The sequence below is a fragment of the Athene noctua genome, chromosome 4, assembly GCF_965140245.1.
Source record: "Athene noctua chromosome 4, bAthNoc1.hap1.1, whole genome shotgun sequence".
In the NCBI taxonomy this organism is placed as follows: domain Eukaryota; kingdom Metazoa; phylum Chordata; class Aves; order Strigiformes; family Strigidae; genus Athene; species Athene noctua.
This window is the reverse complement of record NC_134040.1, coordinates 85,156,075-85,176,610: the sequence shown is the minus strand read 5'-3', so window position 1 is coordinate 85,176,610 and position 20,536 is coordinate 85,156,075. Positions and strand designations below refer to the sequence as shown.

The 20,536-nt window shown below is 48.5% G+C and overlaps 1 protein-coding gene across 1 annotated transcript; it reads right to left on the bottom strand.

Annotated features, from left to right (window-relative positions):
* Positions 1–280: 280 nt before the first annotated feature.
* Positions 281–19,619, bottom strand: PPM1K (protein phosphatase, Mg2+/Mn2+ dependent 1K). The gene is made up of 7 exons (XM_074905923.1): positions 19,507–19,619; positions 15,711–16,218; positions 15,032–15,132; positions 7,471–7,636; positions 6,785–6,929; positions 5,601–5,735; positions 281–5,025 (listed from the first exon to the last, which is right to left on the bottom strand). Exons 2-7 carry the CDS (start codon positions 16,148–16,150, stop codon positions 4,894–4,896), a joined length of 1,119 nt encoding a protein of 372 aa, XP_074762024.1. The 5' UTR covers positions 16,151–16,218; positions 19,507–19,619; the 3' UTR covers positions 281–4,893.
* Between the last annotated feature and the right edge of the window lie 917 nt (positions 19,620–20,536).

Here is a 20,536-nt window from a genome sequence, read left to right as displayed (position 1 = left end):
ATATATCAAAATATAAAAGACAAAAATAGCAAGTTAGAACATGTTGCCCTGATGCAGCAAAGCCCATGGACGCTGACGGAGCTCAGAGATGGGAGGTGCTTTGCGCTGGGTATCACTGGGTGAATGTTTTTGTAGGCAAAGCCTCAGTTATCAGAAGCTTTTTATGGCAGGGGCTGAGGCCAGGGCTCACGGGACAGTCACAACACGGCTTGAGATGGAGAAGTTTTTCTGGTAGTTTGTAATGCGGTGGAAGAAGAAAAATCCATTTGTAGTGACACAATTCTAGAAGCCAATTCTTTATTAAAAGATCTTTTGAGCATTTCAGTACAGACTCATCTGCTCTACTGTAGCTTTGAGTTGATGAAGACAAACATTATTTTTTTTTAAAAAAAAAAAGGCAAGATGGACACCTCTATAAAATTAAGTAGTAGATGAATTACAGACGCTGATTACACCAAACATAAACATCAAACCACAGGAATTGTACTCAGTCCTAAGGCAAACTATGTAACAAATGTACACAATTGCACTTCAGTCTGTAGAAAGTGATGAGACACACCTCTGCCAGGCACTCCCTACCCTGGGTCAAGAGCACACCCCGCTGCGTGTCTCTGTGTTGAGCACAGCAGCTTTGGAACCAAGGAATATACCTGGAGTGTTCAGCTTGTTGGGTGAGCACCCAGTGGGCCTAGCAGCACCTGGCTGAATTTCTCTAAGAAAAATTAATGTTAAACCAGTTTCACTGGTATTTGCTTTGTGCTTCTCCCTTAGCTAGAAATCCCAATGCCTCTGAAGACGGCACATCCACCTGCTGAGACAGAAAAGGGGGTCTGGTAACCCTGATCCTGTGGAAGTCAACAGAAGCCCTGCGGTCAGTCTAAGCTCCTCGCAGTTTTCATTTTCCCCAAGTATGTAAAAAGCAGTAATATTGCTGATTTCTCTCCATACACCCGTTCTCAACCTCAAACTCCGCTCCAGGATTATCTTCCAACCAAAAAGGACTGATTGCATTGAGGACCCTGCATCAAGAGGACTGCTGGATCTCATCCCCACTGCAGCCCCTTGCACCACACTCCCCTTCCAGTGAGACCAGCTCTCCCCAGTCTAAGGCTGAAAAATGCTATTTTAGCGAGTTCCCTCTCCAAAGCGTGGAACCCCCCTTTCCAGGGGGTGGGGAGACTGAGCTGGAACTCCAGCTGTAGCCTCAACACCTCTGCTAGTAAATCCTCCAGCCACACAAGGCCCCTCCCGAACCTTCTGTATCCTCCCAGTACAAATGGGTCCAAATTCTGGGCAGCATTTTTGGCCTTTCTGCACCCACAGCCCACCCTCCTGCAGTGCCTGTTCAGCGAGAAATACCACTGCCCCCAGGGGGGCACGCAGGCAAGGAAATACCCTTATCAGATCCAGCAGAGGTCAGAACCCATCCCTAAAATTCAGGGTGGACCTGACCACGGAGGCCATCGCACAGGTCACTCATGGATGTGAAACGGCTGCCGCAACCACGCGAGTCACACGAGTAAAATCTCCCTGGAACAGAGAGTGGCTGGGTTTCTGATACAGCGAGGCCTGACTGACTTTATTAGATCACTGCCACGAACACGCCAAGGCAAGTGCTACACGCTCATCATGGTGGCAGCGTCTACTGGTTGGCTAGAAACGTGCCCTGTAAGCCACGCCACTGCCCGAACCACCCTAGGCCTTGACAGGCAAATTCTGTACGACTACGGCACCCCAGAAGTAACTGAATCAGATGGTGAGACTAATTTCCAAAATAATCTCATAACTCCTGGGCAAAGAAACTGTGAGTGGGTGGATCACATCCTCTGTCACCCACACGCCTCTGGAAAGATCGAGAGCTATAACGGACCGTTAAGGACTGCTGAGGGCATTGGGCAACGGATTCAAATTTAGCAGAAGCCACTTGGCTGGTTAACACCAGAGGATCTGCGAACCATCCTGGTCCTGCCCAGACAAACCGCACTGCAGTTTAAATTCTTTCTCCCACCCATTTTCAGGCGCTGCATTTCCATGTCAGGAGACATCCCTTCACTGCAGCACACAATTCTTAATTTAGCCCTGCTTGGAGCAGGCTATGCTTGACGACACCCACAAGTCCTTTCCAATCTAAGTTTTTCTGTGATTGTATAAAGGCAGTAATAGCAACTGCCAAGACACCTTTATCTAACCATCTTTGATTTTGCAGAGCTTTGTCTTACCCCTTCCTTCATCAAATTTAAAAGCTATGGATGAATCTTTCCTCCGAGAGGATAACCACTGTTATAAGAAATAAAAGCCCCCAGCCACTTGTTTTGTATCAGGCCCCCAGATAGGGATAAAACAAAAAACGCTCCAAACCTCTAAAGAGAAGAAAAACTGTGATTTTTATGTTACACCTGGGTCAGCGTTTAGAAGCTCCTCTAACTGCCAGGTCATTCCTCAGAGCACCTGCTCTTCATTTGCAGTGTTTTTCATTAGCAGCCTGCATTTAATACTGTGTCTTCAGCTTGGCAAGGATCCAGCACTGCTCCAAAAAAAATCCACAGCTGGCCAAACAGAAACGAGCAGCATCTGGAACGGGACAGTGTTGATGGAGATTGTCCAAATCCCTGCAGCACGGCTCAGGCCTGTCTGACACTCGATACTAAAAAAACTCCCTCTCCAGAGCTGGACTCTAACCTGAGTAAGGCTGCTGCAGGCTGTGGTTAACCTTTTGCAAGGAACTAGCAGACTTCTGTTTCAGCAGATCACTGCTTTGGCAGGAAAAAAAAAGCTGTCAGCTGTTCATGCTGCAGCACAAACCAGTCCTGACCACATTCCAGGAGCAGCTCTCTGACCCTCTCGGGTGTGACCTCTGCTCAAGTGCTCAGGGGAGGGTGCGTTTTGCTTTTTTTTTTTTGCCACAAATGGGTTGTGGGAATCTTCAAACTTGCCACAGACTAAGAACCTGCTCTCGCTGGTAACAGCTGAAAGTGCCCCTCTGCCTCAGGTAAGCAAGGCTGAGCCTAGGACCAGGACCAGCAAACATTCTGATCTCAGGTGAAGACTGAACCCCAGCCCGGGGGAAAATCTGAGGAGAGAGAAGGGATTATTGTTGTAAACCAAGAATGCGCTCGTTATGGAGGCCTGGGCAACAGATTTACACACACTGACTCACAAGCTCTTTGTACTTATAAACCGAATATACACACGAAATACACCAGGTAACGGGACGAAAACAGCGTACGCTACACCCTTAATGCTCTCAGTACGACACTGTGCTCTGCTGGGTGCTGCCAGGCCTTCGACCAGAGGCAAGGGAAAACGTGGAATGAAAGGAAAGGGCTAAAAGTAATGAAGGCGAGTACCTCAAAATGAGAAATCAGGCCAGGCACCTCAGAAATATTTTTCCTTATCGTGAGGTGATCTAGTATCGGGCAACTTCTCTTTCACTTTTTTGTTTTGTTTTTACGATTGAGCTGTTGGAAACACCCACAGAATGAAAAATCTTGCAGCAAGCCCGAGAAGAGCCCAATTCTTCTCTGCCTGTATTTCATCGCGACAGGGTGACTCGGAGGTCAGAGGAGCTGCACACCTGATGTGGAGCGGAGGAAGGAGGAGGCCTGGACGAGGGGACAGACCTTCACCAGGTGCCAGCACATCCCCTGCAGCCCGTGTCACAGCACCGATACGAGCTGGCTCAGAGTTCTGGCCCCCCCCTCACTGGACACAGAAAGGGAAGCGGAACTCCTTCCTTGAAGTATAAAACTACCTTCTGGTGTCTGAATGTCTGACACCTGCTAGAAACAGTACCCAAAACTTACAAAAATTCTCTTTTGTTATTGTAGTGCTCTCTCCTTTCTCTAGCTTGCTTCCTTTGGGCATTTCACAGCTCCCTGTACACCATGAATTGAGACGAGAGATCATGACTAACTGAAAGAAAACTTCAGCACACGGTGGGAAATTCCTCATCTATTTAGGAAGAAATAAACTCTCCTGTCTTACACATCTTGATTAGTAAACTCTGAAATCAGCTGTTGGGTTTCTTTTTTTAAGAAAGGAAAAAAAATCAAGTTGATGAGAGTCTGGATAGCAAAAATGTGCAGTTTTTTTCCCTCTGTGCTCCTGTCAGGCACAGGCACACCAAAGAGGTGAGAGTGCACGGGGCTGCTGCGTGGTCCTCAGAGACCGTACAGGCTTTGGACCCAGTGGAGAAACGCTCCCATCTGTCCAAGGGCACGTGGCTCCAGCCTGCTCCGTCTCCTTGGAGCGAGAGGACTGTGGATGATGGCGCCGAGAACATAAAGCCCCGCAACACAGCCCTGTCTCAGGAAGCTGTTCAGCTGCGCCAGATGCCACTGGCATCAGAACTTAACGCTTCTGAAACTTCTCCCGTGCTTTTCACCCGAAGCACGGGGGAGTTTTGGATGGCTGCACAGCAGAGAAAGACAACAAACCCGCTTTTTGTCTGCCTAAAAGAACACTGTGCCTTTGTTCCCCCATGTATTAACGTACAAAGAAGCCAGCATGTGGCTCAGAGATTCGGACTTAGACAGCTGCCAGGTAACTGCCGGGTAATGCAAGCAGGTATGAAACAATTGTGCAACACCTCCAGCCTCAGGTGAAAGCCCAGAGCCTCATCTACGTGAACAAAGGGATGTGCAGAGCTGTCGGGACAACAAGCCCAAAGAAATAGCTGCCTCAACGCCGACTGGAATAAATAAACGCAGCAGAACGCGGTCACCCACAGGCGAGGACGGAGCGTTACGCACCGAGGGAGCAGTGGCATCTTCTACAACACTGGGAACGGAGGAGATGGACAAGACACTGAGTCAACCTATGAACAGATGGATGTGTTCTCCTGTCGCACGCCGTGTCCAGATTATGGCAGGAAGAGATGGCTGTGGCAGGTCTTCACGCCCACCTCCCGCTGGAAGCAAAACTGCGGCTGAAGGAGAAGTTGATCTCACTGTTTTTGTACTTTCCCCACGCTCCAAACGGCACTATGACAACAGTGCTGTTGTCTTCAGTGCCAAACTGCATCGCCTGAGAGAAGAAACAAATTGTCAGCATCGTGGTCTTGCTTGGAAAAGGAAACAAGTGCCCAGCTCCACGTGGGACAGCACGCCCAAGACGTTTTTTTGTCCCTTCCCAGCCCTGACGCTGCATTCTGGTATGTCCCCAGCTTCCCATAGGATGTGCCACCATCCAGAGCCCCGGTGAGAAACCAGCTGTTCCCACCTCTGCTGATGATGTTTCAGCACAGGAATAAATGGCAGTGACACTCCCAGGCAGTTCGGTGGATCGTGAGCGAAGGAAGTTAATTGAAATGATGCCCAGCAAGGATGTGGCAAGGCCCAGGGTAAGGAAAAGGCGAGCTGGCAGCACTAGGGAATCACACAATCACCTCGGTTGGGAAAGCCCTTGGAGCTCCTCCAGCCCAACCATGACCCTCCCCCTGAGCGTTCCCAACTCCCCCAGATCCCTCAGCGCTATGAAAGTCTCAACCAGCACAGTTCAGTTCACTGGGCTGTGTGGATACGTACTTGGGGTTTTTTTAAAACGAAACCAACCCAAGACCAGCAACAAGCCTTTGATGCCAAGAGAAGCCCTGGCAGTACCTGCTCAGTAACAACGTGGGCAGCCTCAGCAGGATCGTGGCACTGTTTAATGAAGTCACAGATCTCCTGACTGTTCACCATGAAGTTAATACCGTCCGTAGTAAGGACCAGGAAGCTGTCATCTGCATGATGCAACTGCAATAAAGGCACACAGTAAGCACCACGATGGGGCAAGTGCTGCAAGGCAGATTAACTGCCTTCATTTTTTTTTTTTCACTCTCTGTTGCAAAATGCTTTTTTCTGGGGGTGCTGTGTGCTCTCCTGCTTTCTGTGCAAGGACTAACTTGGAAGCCCCAAACCCTCAGCTAGCCAAAGGCTGCCCCTTGAATCCTCAAGCACCCCCATCAGCCACACACACTGTTCCCTGTCCTGGAGGGGAACATTTTAAGGTGTTTCCAGTACTAGGAAGCAGCCCTCTGAATCCACTGAGGCCAGAAGACCAGATCCGTATGTTACCCAGTAAAGAAAATGCTTCCTTAAACTGAGGATTTCAAGGAAGACACGATAGCACTGCGGTCACCTCCCTAAACCCCTCAGGCCTAATGGGTCGTGTTTAATTAACTCCAAGGGAATATAAGTCCCCTGGGATGTGCACTGGGGAAAAGTAACCAACAGAACACGAGCTGAGAGGAAAGCCTTCCTGCAAAAGCAAAGGCGACTGTGCCAAACGCCTTTTGGGTGCTTAACTTCTTTTCTGGACAACTACAGAGCCATGGTAAGATGCATGCAGTTGCCCTTTCCTCCTCCCAAGTGTGCAAACCTCTCTGTATTCTACGCTTTTTGATGACAGCCCATCCATATCCCACCTAGTTCTTGGTGATGGTTTTGTATCAGCATTAGCCCCAAAATCATTCCTTTGACCACAAGCCCCAGACAGACTAACCCCTCTGTGTTTCAGTAATGGGTATCACGTGTTACCTTTCTGCCCCCATCCTATATCGTACTGTGACAAATGGGGTTTAGAAGTTGAGCTGGTTGACTTCAGTATTGGGGCCAGATTCTTTCCTGTCCTGTTAGCGTTAATCTGAAATGGCTTAATTAGAATTGCTCTCCAGTTGCTTCACCACAAATAAAAAACAACACTTGGCCATCAGGCTTCACCTGGGTACCACCACCTGCATCAAACTGCTATGATGCCCCTTAGGCCGAACGTTGGTCTCCCCATGAACCAGGCCTTCTTTTACCTGAACCCTTTTTGTTTCTGGCTGGGCTATGACACCACTGTTTTTAAGATCCAAATCTCCTATGCTCCGCGTCATTGCGAGTCTACCGTTCACATGAGGTTGTCCCAGACTGTTCCAGGCAACGAAGCCACCGCACTTCCTAATCCTGTCCAGAGGCACAAAAGAAAAAGCAAATATGAGTTACTGCTTCACACCATTACGCCTGTCTCTATCTGCAATTTCTGTCACTAGCTACTGGTGTGGAACGAGGTACAGAGGATCTCAGCTGGGAGACTGAGGGTTCTGAGGGTTGGCTTTTGCTGTCTGAAGGGCTCCACAGAAGGGATGTGGCTTGGCAGGCTCAGTCCTGACCGAGGAACCATAGTGCATTGCCTCAGGCCTTGGCTCGCACTTGGCAGTCTTGGAGAGGTCTAACCCATGTGGTCAGAGCTCTGTACCAAGCCCTAGCTAGGCCGGTCTTACTGCCGAGACAGTTTACACTCACGCAGGGCTTTCCACATCCCCAGTCCTCTAAAGAGAACCACATGGATTCACTGGAGCTGTGCCGCTTTCTGACAGCTCAGAGGTGGTCTCGGGGCGTTACGTTCAACTCTCTGCTTTCTTTCAGGCCCAACCCGGCAGCAGAACACAAACACATCCTGACCGAGGCCGTGCCCTGGGAAGCCACGTCATCAGCCGAGAGGTACCTTTCCTTCTCCTCCTTTCTCTCCGGAGTATGGTCAATGGTGAGTTTCATGGCCTTTCCCTTTCGACACAGCAGAGCACGACTGTCTCCCACGCTTGCCACAACCAGCTCAATACCATCCCGGAGCAGAGCCACTGTTGCAGTGGTCCCAGAGTTCGTCAGAGTTGCTATAAACATCACATCAAAGAGAGAGGTTTTAGCACTGCCTCGAAGCATGCAACCACTTATAACAGCAACAGTTTCAGTTGGTAAAATAAAGAAAAATTGTGCTCTACGTTACCAGTAACTGCTTTTAAGTTTAAACTAAATCTACATATAAAAAAAAAATACAGCAAACACGCATGCATGTAGAACTCGGGGGAGAGAGAGGAAGTGGAAAGGATAAGTGTTTCTGTGCAACAACATGGCTCCATGCAAAGAGGGCAAGTGGGATAAAAGTGGTACCAGGTACGGTGGCTTCCTTTCAGCTTGTAGCTGGGAGTTTTTCTGTCCCACCAGCTCACCTTAAATTACAGGGTTATTGTCCTTATCCTCGGGCACAGTGACTGCAGGGGTAGCCCACCATAAAGCTGACAGCTCTTGCCTTCTGTTAGGTGGTGAAGTGGGCAGTTGAGTAATTGTAGCTCCACGTAGTTCACCAGAAGAGAAACCCTAACCTTTACACCAGTCTGCAGCATCCTCCTGTTGCTGTCGGAGTTGTTACCATCTCCCTCTGCTTCCCCCAGCCTCGCCAAGAGACGAAGGCTTCAGCCAGCAGGCCGCTGGCTTTTTTCAGAAAGGGATGCTGCTCCCTTCAGACCCTGTCAACTTGCTGGAGGTCCCGGCACAAAGGTGAAGCTGGATTCTGCCTTGCCTTGTGCCTGCAAACCAATTCTGGCAGTGGCTCGGCGGGCAGCCTGCCCTGGCTTGACAAGGGACTGCCCAGAGGACAAAACAAATCCCTCGGTGCTGTCCTCCTGCTCTTACAGGGTAAGGGACTGAGCTGAGCTTGCTGACTGTGTTCAGGGACCCGACTGGATTAACTGGTGCAAGTAAATGTAAGGGCTTCTCACTTCAATTTCTACAACGCTCTGGAAAAAAAAAAAAAGTGTGTGAACCCGAGACATGCGAGTCTGACTATTTCAGAAAAGGTCTGTCGTTTTATCTGTGGTGAAGAAAATGCCAGAAGAGCTGTCCAGCTTTCCTTTTTTGCTTGCTTTTTGAAAGGAGCAGGCTCATTTTACAGTGAAGTATGTTCCCTTCTTGCAAATTATACAAAGGTAACCCAGTGAGAGGTATCTGGAAAGCAGCAACTCCTGCTGACTTGAACTACTACAGTTAAGCATCTGGCCAGGACAAGCGATTGCCCGTAACACATTTGCATTCACAGCCAGTAAAAATCCCCTTGAAAGGCCCTCTGTAGGTCTCCTGCATCCTGGGATTTTCCAGTTTTTCCAGGTTTTAAAAGCAAGACAGTTTGAGAGGGGTTTGGTGTTAATTTAGGAATGAGAATCCCCAGTTATATTCCTGTTTTCAGGTGACTAACAGTTAAAGGCCTTTCCAGCAGGGCTCCTGCAGAGCTCAGCTATAATTCCATGCACTCCTACCCCTGCAGCCCTGAGCCCGGGGAGGTGGGATGCCTCTGAGACAGGACAGCGTGTTTGAGCCCGAGCAACGCCAGCCAGCCCCACGGCGTAACACGCCAGAGCTCTGGGATCTCGGTGACCTCTTTCCCCAACTCTGTGAGGTCTCAGCACCCTGTAAGTAAAAGAGGGTTGGGAGTAAACTGAAATGCCCAAAGCCCTGAAAGATGCATTGAGCCTTGTTGTGCAGCAAAAGAAGCAGCGAGTTGATGAATCAAAAAAAAAAAAAACCCAACCCAAACCAAAACACCTCACAGAACGGTCTAAACTCAGCTTGTGTTATTCTTTTAAAACAGGTATTATTACTGCAGTGAGGGCTTGGTTTAGCTGTACACTTAACCAACACATCAATCTGAAGATCAACCATGGTGACCTAGGCCAAACCTTCGACTACGGCTGCCACACAGGCCACGATATTCAAAACTATTTAGATGCTGGTAGCTTCTGACTATTCAGGTAAGCACTGACATCTTGTTTATTTGAAGCAAGGACTAGTCCAGTGCAGGCTCACTTTGAGGCACGTTATGAAAGTAAGACGCTAACGAGTACCAGTGCGATTAGAAATTTTAGTAGAACCAGTAAAATACCTGTTTTAGCCAACAGTTAAAAGATGTGGAATGGAGAACCTATGTAAAATTACCTTTTTATTTTACAGAAAATACATTCTATTTAGATGTTAAAATTAATGCAGAACTGCTGCTGCTCTCCCATTTCATTCCTTGGTTTTGGAACTCTGCTGACAAACATAAGCAGTTTCTGAAAAAGTTAAGATCCGTAGTCTTTAATTCTTAAATGATGGGAAGCATTTGGACGTTCAGGTGAATCTGTATCTCTCAAGTGCAAACTCTCAAAGAGAAAGAGCTGCTATCTCAAAAATCAAGAGATGGTGCTAAAGAACGAGTCAAAGATATTGTCCAGAATTGTGCTGTTGGACATAGTGACTTGAGCTTTATATATGTTTATTGGTTAAATAGCACTCCCAGAAAAAGAAATTCTGCTCACACTCTCTGCCTTGGGACCACTTCATGATCTGGGTAGGGGTGCAGGCCCATGGGTGTAGCTAGACTACAAGCATTATGGGATTTCTAGCACAGCTCAAAACCACAGGAATGATGATGGGATAACATTTCTAAGGCTTTACTACAACTGCTGCAGAGTTATTTAATAATATCAAAATACGTTGCATCAGCACATACATTGGTTTTAACAATTAAAGAGTTTAAATTGTTTTCCTAACAACATCACTATAAAACTAAGATCTTTCAATAGGTTCTTAACACTCACTGGACAACTTCTACTGCAAGTCATCTCAACTAATGGGACAAAGAGGATGTGGGAACCTTCCAGTAGTCCAGGCTAGGAACCGCCGGACTCCTTCACCTGGGACAAAATTAAGCAGATCGCTCTTTCCACTGAAGGCCAGCGTATAGTGTCCAGGGCCTCCAGTTCTAGAGCTGCTGACCAGGTACAGTGTCTGCCACAAATAACACGCACACAGAGGCAAAGAGGAAATTCACCCAGGGACTTTGTGCAAACAGAATAAACCTGCAACACTGGAGATGAAAGAACGAGGGCTGCAGAAGAGGGGAAGCCGTCACTCTGGGGTTTGCCTGCACCGTGTTTTGCAGGTCATATAGGAAGTACTTCAAGCTTACACCTGCATCTTTGGCCACAGATAAATCAGCCTTGGTATTTCCGGGGAATTGCCACCATTCTCGCTAAAACTCTGTGACAAAACCAGTTTACATTCAGCCAAAATAAAAGCCGCTTTTTTTTTTTTTTTTTCCCCCCCCTCTCCTGTGAAGGTAAGTAACCAAACAACAAATCAACCAAAGAGTTTTATCAGTGCTGGAGGGCCAGCTCTCTCATCTCTGGCAAGAGTGGCCATTCTGAAGAACATCTTTGGTACAGAACATGGCCCAATCTGTTTCCTCAAGGTAATTTATTTGTATATATATATTTACATACAACACAAAAACGAGGAGTTCAAACTGGTGCCAACTCAAATGGGGTCACCTTAAAGGCACTGAATAGAAGTATATGAATTGTTCTGATCCACAGGAAAATATGCAAAATAAACACCCCTTTAACACTGTAATTAATATCTTCTAACTTGATCGGGTAATAATGAGGGCCCTTGGATAAAAAGGCTGCCTTTGTAATGTTGGTGGATTTACGAAATACTTAAGTACAATTTCTGCAGCTCTCCCTTTTCCTCAGTGTTGCAGGTTAACATATTCAAAGAAATAAAAATCGTATGTTTGAATGGTAACTTAAAAAAACCAAAACAAAACCCCACTGCTTTTTAAATTTAGTTATTTTTTAAATAACTTTTGCTGTTTGCTCAGCACAGTAAGATTCCAGGAATGCCTTTCAAACAGAGACATCGGTTAATACGTGGCTGTGTTTTAAGAAGATGGCTATTCCAGAAGTGAGTGCCCAGAGTGATTAGAATTGGATGCACTGAACGTGGAGGTTGATGGAGAGACTCCCTGTTGTTTTCCCTGAGTAGTGGATCCCAGTGAACAGAAGCAGTAGCAGTACCTTATAGAACTGCACTAGGCCAGGAGAGGGTTTGTCTGACATTTCTCCAGAGAGATGCTCAAATTTCCTCAAGCACATGATTCACTTCCTTATTTCTGTCCTTGTTGAGCAAAGTTATGCGGCCTTGACATTTCAGTTTTTATGGCTGGTCAAAAAGATCAGAAAATTCTGTCTGTTTGTGTTAACAGTTGTCCCGTGGATAATGACATATTTGTAGGACGTGAGCTTCCTTTACTGTGTCCTACACCTATATTTAGCAACGATTTAGAAGTGACTGGATATATTTAAATGCATGAAAGTGAAAGAAAACACACTGTTGAAGAGATATGAAACACGTGTCAAGGCTCAGGCATATCTCTAAACTGTTAATGACTAGAAAGGATTTAGGAGAGGACAGATTATCCCAGATCTGCCTACAGCAAATTTCTTATGCTTTTGTGTGAAACAAGAGGCACAGATCACTGTCAGAGGGGACACTGGACCAGTCTCCAGCAGGCCAGTACAGCACTAGTCAACTGCACACCAGACACAGCAGCAGTACCTGGAACACATACATATACCTTTTTTTTTTTTTTAATTGAACGCTCACAGAGACTATTATGCCATCCATCTATTATTTCAAATATTCTGTAACTGTAAAGCAATCTACAAGGGGCCGTGCCCTTGAAGACATAGCTAGGTGCTGCAACAAGGCACATCTCTAGTCTTGTTAAATTTGTATGTACTGAGGTTTTAACCTCTTAAACGGTACTATAAACAATGCGTCAAGCAATATCCATGCAATTTTGGCTGCAGGGATTTGTCTCAGGACTTAGGTTCCTTCCAACGCCCAGGCACACGCTTTCAAAGCCAGTCGTGTTTAGTGAAGACCTGGACATTCTGAACGTGCACTGTTTGTTGGGGTTTTTTTTCAGATACAGTGAAAGGAGTGAACCCAGGCAGGGTCACCTCCTGGAACAAGACTAAGCTATTACTTTCCACTTCATCAGCTATGGCCAGGTTTCAAAAGGAGGTCAGTCTTGGGGAGCATCCAGCGTATCCCAGCTACCCAGTGTTGCACAACCAGCCACCATTTTCAAGATATTTCAGCAACAGCCTTGACTGTCACCTCTAGAATAGCCACAATTCATCAGAAATTTTGCTGGCAAACTGAATCGATTTGGAAGTAGGCTTCTAACAAGGATACATGCCAAGCATTGAGATTTTAAGCAACTTTGAAAACAGCAGCAACAACACAAATATCCACACCAAGCAGTCAACATAGCATTGAACTATTTTAACAACAGATATGCACAAAGTTTAGTTTGTTCAGAAATCCGCACTTGTCTTTGCACCCTGTTACTCCACTCTTTGTCTTATAGCTTGATTTTCAGCTGGGCAACCAGTCTGGGCACTTTTAGACCCCACTGGCTCCTGCAAGAGCTTGCAGGTGCTCATCCTACCTGGGAAACACTGAGTGCTTACCAGAGCATGGCCCCTGTGGACATTTGACAACACTTTGCCCTCTATTTTGCTTGACCTCAAGCTTTTTTTAATGAAGAGGGTTTGTCCAGTATCTTGGTAAACTGTTATGTAAACTTGCTGGCATTTGCATGATATTCATTAAGCAGCACCAGCTGGCTAAACAATATGAAAAAAACCCCTACCAGCAGTTCCAAAATGCTCAGCTTGCTGCCCAACTGCTCTGTCAAGTACTGCTGGTACCCAGTTCTGTTAGTCTCATGTATGAAATGCTCTCACCAGAAAACGTTTTAAGAACAACAGAATAATATACCAAGTGCAGTTCTCAATCCCTCTCCTCGAGGAGCTGCTCTGGCACTTAACAGAGGTCACCAGAATGAGCCAAACCAAGAGCTGTCCTACTAACAGAGGGGTGGGGAGGGGGGGACAAATGTGACAGATCTTCATGTTAGTGGAGATGAAAGGTACTGACCCAGGGAAGCACATGAGCCCATATTCAGATGCTTTCTTGAATTTGGGCTTTAAGAAAAAGTATTTACAAGGAGGCTCTTAGATAAAAAGCACATCTGCTCTACTGAAGTGTGTCTCGAGCTCAGTTAGAACTCATCCCATAGGTCAAAAGTGACTCTGGACTTTTTTTTTTTTAAAAGGATTTCAATATAAAAAAAAAATTAAAATGGGATATAACGGGGAAATAAGCTTTATAGATTTAATCCCCCCTTTTTAACGGCTGCATTTCAAGATTTAATGCTTTTTTCCTGATACCCCTGGTACGTTAGCTGGTACCAGGTAAGAGGAAAGGTGTGCATCCCTCACAGCACTGCAACAGTCGGGCTTCCTGTCCTGCTCGAGTCTACCTAGATTCCTCCAGCAGTTAAAGTGCAGGAAGCCACTCCGGTACTTGATGACTTGATCCTTTGCTTAAAAAAGGTAGCTTGGGAGAATACAGTATCACTTCAGTTTGTTGGTTTCAAGTCTTTCTTGGAGAGGAAACTTCTGCAGTTTCTGTTCTTCTGAAATGACCTCAGTCATTTTGCCAGCACCTGCACCAGCACTGGGACAGGTTTTTTGTTCAGTTTGTTGTTGTGTTTTGTTTTTTTTAATTGGGTTTGTTTTGTTTTTTTAAGACTTGGCTAAACTCACTCTTAAAATTGTATCTCATGCCTGAGGAAACTCCTGTGACAGAACTGGGGCAGGGACCTGTCTCTCCCCAGGTTACTCTCTATAAACTCCACTTGCTGGAACTTCAGATGTACTTAGTCTCTAGACAAGAACTTGATTAACAGCCAGGACCAAGGAGTCTAAAAGGGCTGGTGCCAGCTTTACCACAGCCTTACCACAGCCAGCCTTGTATTCCTCTTCACTGCTTTTTTCCCTTTCACTCTCAGCTACTTCTGTGATTCTGTTTGTGCAGAAGCAATATCAATTGTATTAATTTCGGCTTACGTTCCTCCTCCGGTGTGGCAGCCAAGTTAGAAAGGGGAACATCTGATGACAGCTTTAAACCCCCAAACAAACAAACAAACAATAAAAAACCCCACAAACCCACACACGAGAAATCCAAACCAACCCCCCCTCAAGGTTTCTTGCATGGTGAATTTATGCTCCTTGCAAATCTAAACCGCTCTCTGCTAACGTTGCTAAAGACCAACACTTTCCTTGGCAGAATCATGTTAAGAGAAATTAATTGACAGTTATGCTAACATTCAGATTAATAACTTCCTCAGTAAATTTGTTTTAGACTTTTTATAGCTTTTTCATTTTAAGGAGGTAAAGGATAATAGTTTCATTTGCAGTAAGTGATCAGAGCAAAATCCTGTGTTAAGTAAAACAGTTTTCAAGCATTTTTCTGGATGTTTTACTACAAAACTACTGAGCAAGTAAGAAAAACCTTATTCTCCACACCCATGCAAGTTGAATATTTTTTTTACCTACCGTCAGCAGACAGATGAGCGTGCCTTTCATAGGCTTTGTTTATTTCTAGAAAAGCTTTGTTCAAAACATTTTCCAAGTTCTCCTCCTCAGCAAGAAATTCTCTGGAAACAAACAGGCAAACAAAAAAATTAAACTTCTTTCCCAGAAAAATATATCTTGATCAATCTCTTCCATAGCCTTATCTCCTCCCTGCATACATTGAATAATGCTGGATTTCAGTGAAAGGGTAGTATGATTGTACTAATGACCTGCACTGGCTGCATAATCCTGTAATTTTGCCATTAGGTAAAATTTCTCTTCCAACTCCCAGGGATGTGACACAGAGATAGAGAAGAGCGTAAGCAAGCTGCCCATCAGCCATCGCAGTGACCCCATCTGAAAACAGTCAGTTCACACTCTCTCCATGTTCCCAATCCTTTCCTGGAAGGTGAGTACAATCATATTTTCCTCTCTTGTCTTTGTGGGCTTGCTCAGTGGGGCAGGCACCCTACAGAATAAGTCGTTCACAGCACGTCTGTTGTAATGGACTGTCCCTGCAGTCCAGTGTCCCTGCTGTCCCCTCGGGTGAGGGTGCCTACATGACCTAGGAGGATTAGGCACAAGGTGTGCCCCTTTCAGCCCTGAGGCAGGAATCTGTACTGCAATTCTCTTGACACACGTTCACTCGACGCCCACTTACTTAATGTATTTTTCCATGTACTTATGACAGAAGTCTGCCGCTGCCGCCCCGCCATGCCCGTCGTACACTGCGAAGTACAGCACGTCCTCCGTCAGCTGGGCGTAATCAAACCGGTCTTCGTTCTCCTTACGCTTCCCGATATGGCTGGCGCAGCCCACGTTGGCCAGGCTGACCTTGGGAATGGGCTTCCCATACTTTATGCTGGGTGGGAGGAGAATAGGTTCGTCGATGCGGTTGTCCCAGATGCCGAAGGTGTCCCATGTGGTGGGCCGCCCGCTGCCGTCCGGATCGAAGCGGGAAGCGCGGCGCTCGGAGGTGGAGCTGTAGCAGGCGGCTGCCGGGCGCTTCTCCTCTTGCAAGAGGCGGGACGTCAGCAGAGCTCTCCTTCTCACTTGATACCCTCCGTTGCGTACCAAATTAATTAACGTAGCTGTTGACATCACTTGTCTTCACAGAGATTTGTGGGAATAAAAGATCAGGAACGAAAGATGCGCGGCGGCTGGAACGTCTTTGGGAACAAAGAGAAAACTGATCAGGAAACAAGAAGCACAGGAAGGGGAATTTTCAGTTACATCATTCAGGAAACAATGTCACCCTTGGAGCCTGTTAATCACGCATAGCACAGCGCTGCCTTGAAAAAAAAACAACTACAGAGCAATCTGCATGACTCACAGAGAAACAATCCTACCCAGAGCGGCCGGCATCTAACGGGGAGCACTGCAGACAGATCAAGGTAAAGCATTTCTGCGGGCCGCCTGCATTATGATATCCTGAATTTTCACAGGTTGACGAGGTTGTGATGGAGCAAATGAGAGTGATAATGACTTTTCTCTGTGTCAGCTAAAATAGGAGGATGTGAAAAAATGAGCTTAGCGTGCACGCTCTTCGAACAGCTACACTGTGGCTCCCAGGAGGGAAAGGCAGGAGAAATATCTTTGCTTAGATTTTCACGAGTTTTGTCATCTGCCTGCGACATTCAGTTCTGTCACACTTGCTGAGGACTTGAAAAATACTTTTCAACACAGTGAAGTAAACTGTGATTTTCTTAGGCTGCCTAAAAACGACCACTAAGAGTGTACCTGTGGACATACACAATTGCCCACACCAACTGCCCCCCCAGAAAACCCTGTGCGTTTCTTTGCTGTTTTGTCTGGCCTGAAGTTCTCTGCCACCCAACCCCACAATGGGCTTCTTGGGCTAATGCAGGCAAGCATGATCTTCTACTGGCTTCTCAGATGTCTTTTCCAGACAATTAAACACACCACTTGGCTCAGCACAGTTAAAAAAAAAAAAAAAAAATCACTAACGATGATTCATCTAGCATGCTGAAAAAATGTAGAAAGATTGGCTTATGTAACCTTTTGCAGAGTAACTCCCAACCTGATCAAAGTGCAACAGGCTGGGATGCAGTTTGTAGTGACTCCATGTTGTTGCACAGTAGTAGTTTGAACTGGATGGCTGTAACTAACTACACTAAATTTTAAGTGAGGCATTTCTAACTTAACTGCTCAAAGTTTGCCGACAGCAAAATTATGAGTGAAAGGTATTATATGCCATAATAAAGGAGTTAAAAATACGCAGGCTCATGGTGAATGCCAAAAACAAAACAAAACAAAGATGGCAGCGTGGTCTGACATTACAGAGCAGCAAAGAGCAACACCTGCGCCCCAGAGACACAGTAATTCTGGGCTGGAGTGCCTTGCTACTGTACGTTCCCTGTGCCAATCACAATTGCATCTGTAGATCTGAAATACCTGTTAAAACTACTTTTTTTAATAACTAGAGAAAATCCAGGTGCTTGCAAAACCACTCTAACGTCATTTAATAAACGGTTGCTTTTGTGGAAAACGCCTGTGACGTGCATTTTCTAGAGGCCTCCATCAAACTTGTCACTCACAGCTCAAAGCATGTTGCTCTACATGCTCTTGGTTTACCTCTGATACAGTTCTTAGGTGAAAAGTTTCTTTACTCGGCACTTTGGGAGTAACTGTCAACTTGATAAAAGGCCGAATGCGCTGAGAATCACCGTCGTTGCACCAGATACGTGGGGGCTAGGCCCCAGGTGAATGGAGCCGGCCACCTGGAATGTTAAGGTTTTCCATTTTTATCGTGGGGTGACAGCAACGTCACATCCTTCTTCCAGTATACCTACAGGTATTTAAAAACTGATTTCCTTCCGTGAGTTGCTTTTTCTTTTCTGTTACCCTTGACTCCTAACAACAGTGTGTTCACTTCCTCCTGTGAAACACGGCGGGACCAAACTGAAAGCCAGTCAATTAACAAAACCCACGCTCCCTTTCACTTCTGTCAGCTTGAAAGGAGAACGTGAAATGTTAGCTATACTTAGATTCCCAGGATCCACAGCATGAATCAAAGGATTAATCCAAAATCCCCAGCTAATTAATTTGTTTGTTCCTTATCAAATTCAACTCTCAAAGGGGCTTTTTTTTTTTTTTCAGGCAAGTACTGATGACGGTTTTGCTTTTCAAGTGTCTCTGCAAGTCAGGAGTAGGAACCTGATCTTTAGTTTCTGTGAAGTCAATAGTTAGGCTTTCAGCTGGACATGGAACAGTCTGGGCTTTCCTAACTGATATGTTTGCAAACACAGGGCAAAACAAGACTGAGGTATTGAAAAGGGGAGCACTGGCGTTAAAGCCAAAGTCCAAGACAGGCAGTTGTTGATGGAAAACTGTTCTGAGGTGCTCTGATCCTGTTAACCTGTACACACTTAACTTAAAGAAATAGCTCCTGCAGACAGACACAGAAATAGAAAGTTTAAAGCGAACTGAGTGATTAAATGGCAGCTGAACACGCATGGTGCCCCTTTTACAGGCTGGCTGCTTCTTGGCAGATGGAAATTTTCCAGATTGTGAGAAGGGGGAAGAAAAAAAAGAAAAAAACCCAAGAAACCCGGAAGAAAGCGAAGGCAGAAGGCATGCCTGCTGCCCCTGGGGATTAAACGTATTTCAAAAGGAATTTGAAACTCTGGACGCCTGTAAGTGCACTTGCCTGGCGGCCTCCCAAACCCCGCAGCTGTGGGCAGCACTGTACCCAGTGCTTCTGTGGGCAAGGCCTGTCTCAAATCAGAGGGCTTTTTAAAAATTTGTGACAACATAACCTCGCCCCCTGCCTGGCTAGTGAACGGCACAGGCAGCAGCGGTTTAATGGGGTTTCCGCTGCTCTTTGCTAATTCGGAATGAGCGCACGGGCGGCGGACGGAGCCAGCGCGGGTTCGTTCCCTGCGCCCCGAAGCCGGCGGGCAGCCCCCGAGGAGAGCCCGGCGGAACCGGCCCACAGCCCCGCTCCGGCCTCTGCCCCCCAGGGGTCGGCAGCACCGAGCCTCACCCCCCCACACCCCCAGCTCCGTGCGGGACCGGGCTGCGGCCTAACGGCGCGGGCGGGCCCCAGCCGCGGCTGCTCAGCGGGGCGGGCGGGCAGAGCCGGACCCCGCGCCGCGGGCGCAGGCGGAGGAGAAGGGACCGCAGAGGCCTGAGGAAGGCGAGCGACCGCCCCCCGCCGCGGCCGCTCGCCCGGAGGCGCCGGTGGCGGCCGGCGGGTTTCCCGGCCCTTCCCCGCCCGGGGCGCGGAGCGCGCACCTGCCGCCGCCGCGGGAGCGGTGCCGGGGAGCGGGAGCGGAGCACGGCTCCCTCCTCCCCCGCGGCAGGCCCGGCCCCAGGCGCCGCCCGGAGCCCCGCGCCGCCCAAACGGGCGAGCGGAGGGAGACGCGTCGAGCCCCGCACCCGCTCGCCCCCCACCCCAGCCGCGGGGGCTGCCCCGGGGGCGCGGCGGCCCTCACCTCCGCCTCCTCCGCCGCCGCCTCCCGCGCCCGCTCCGCCGCCAGCTGCGCCCCAGCGCTGCGAGAGCGCCGCCTCCCCCGGCCGAGGCTGCCGAGCGCGGCCCCGCGGCCGCCCCGCTGGCTTCGCCCCGGCCCCGCCCCGCCCCGCCGGCCGGCCGGACCAATCGGATGGCGGCGGGGGCCGTCCCGCCGCAGCCCTGCCCCCCGTCTCCACCTATAGCGGCCGCCGCCGCGGCCGAGCCTCCCGCCCCGCCCCGCCGCGCGCCCGAGGCGGGAGCGGGGCCCTGAGGCGCTGTGGCGGCCCCTCGGTGCCTTCGCGCCTTTCCCGGGAGCGGCTCAGCCTCCCGCGCGCCTCCGTCCTCCCCCGGCCAGGCCTCGGGCAGGCGGCCCAGGGGCAGGGAGGGGATCTCACCCCTGCCTCGGCACTGGGGAGGCCGCCCCTCGGGGAGGGGGTTCAGTGTTGTGCCCCTCACCCCAAAAAGGCCATTGAATGACTCGAGCGTGGCCAGAGAAGGGCAACGGAGCTGGGGCAGGGTCTGGAGCACAGGTCTGCTGGGGAGCGGCTGGGGGAACTGGGGGGGTTCAGTCTGGAGAAGAGGAGGCTGAGGGGAGACCTCCTGGCCCTCTACAGCTCCCTGCCAGGAGGGGGCAGAGAGGGGGGGTGAGTCTCTGGAGCCAAGGCCCCAGCGCCAGGCCCCGAGGGAATGGCCTCAAGCTGCCCAGGGCAGGGTCAGGCTGGCTCTGAGGAAGGATTTCTGTGCAGAAGGGGCTGTTGGGCGTTGGAATGGGCTGCCCAGGGCAGGGGGGAGTCCCCGGGATCCCTGGAGGGGTTGAAGAGTCGGGCTGAGCCAGCGCTGAGGGATCTGGGGGAGTTGGGAACGGTCAGGGGGAGGGTCAGGGTTGGGCTGGAGGAGCTCCAAGGGCTTTTCCAACCGAGGTGATTCTGATATTCTGTGACTGCAAGGACACACAGGCCATGTCCATACCTACCATGCATGGGGGGGCCTTAGAAAAAAGCATTTGTGGTGTT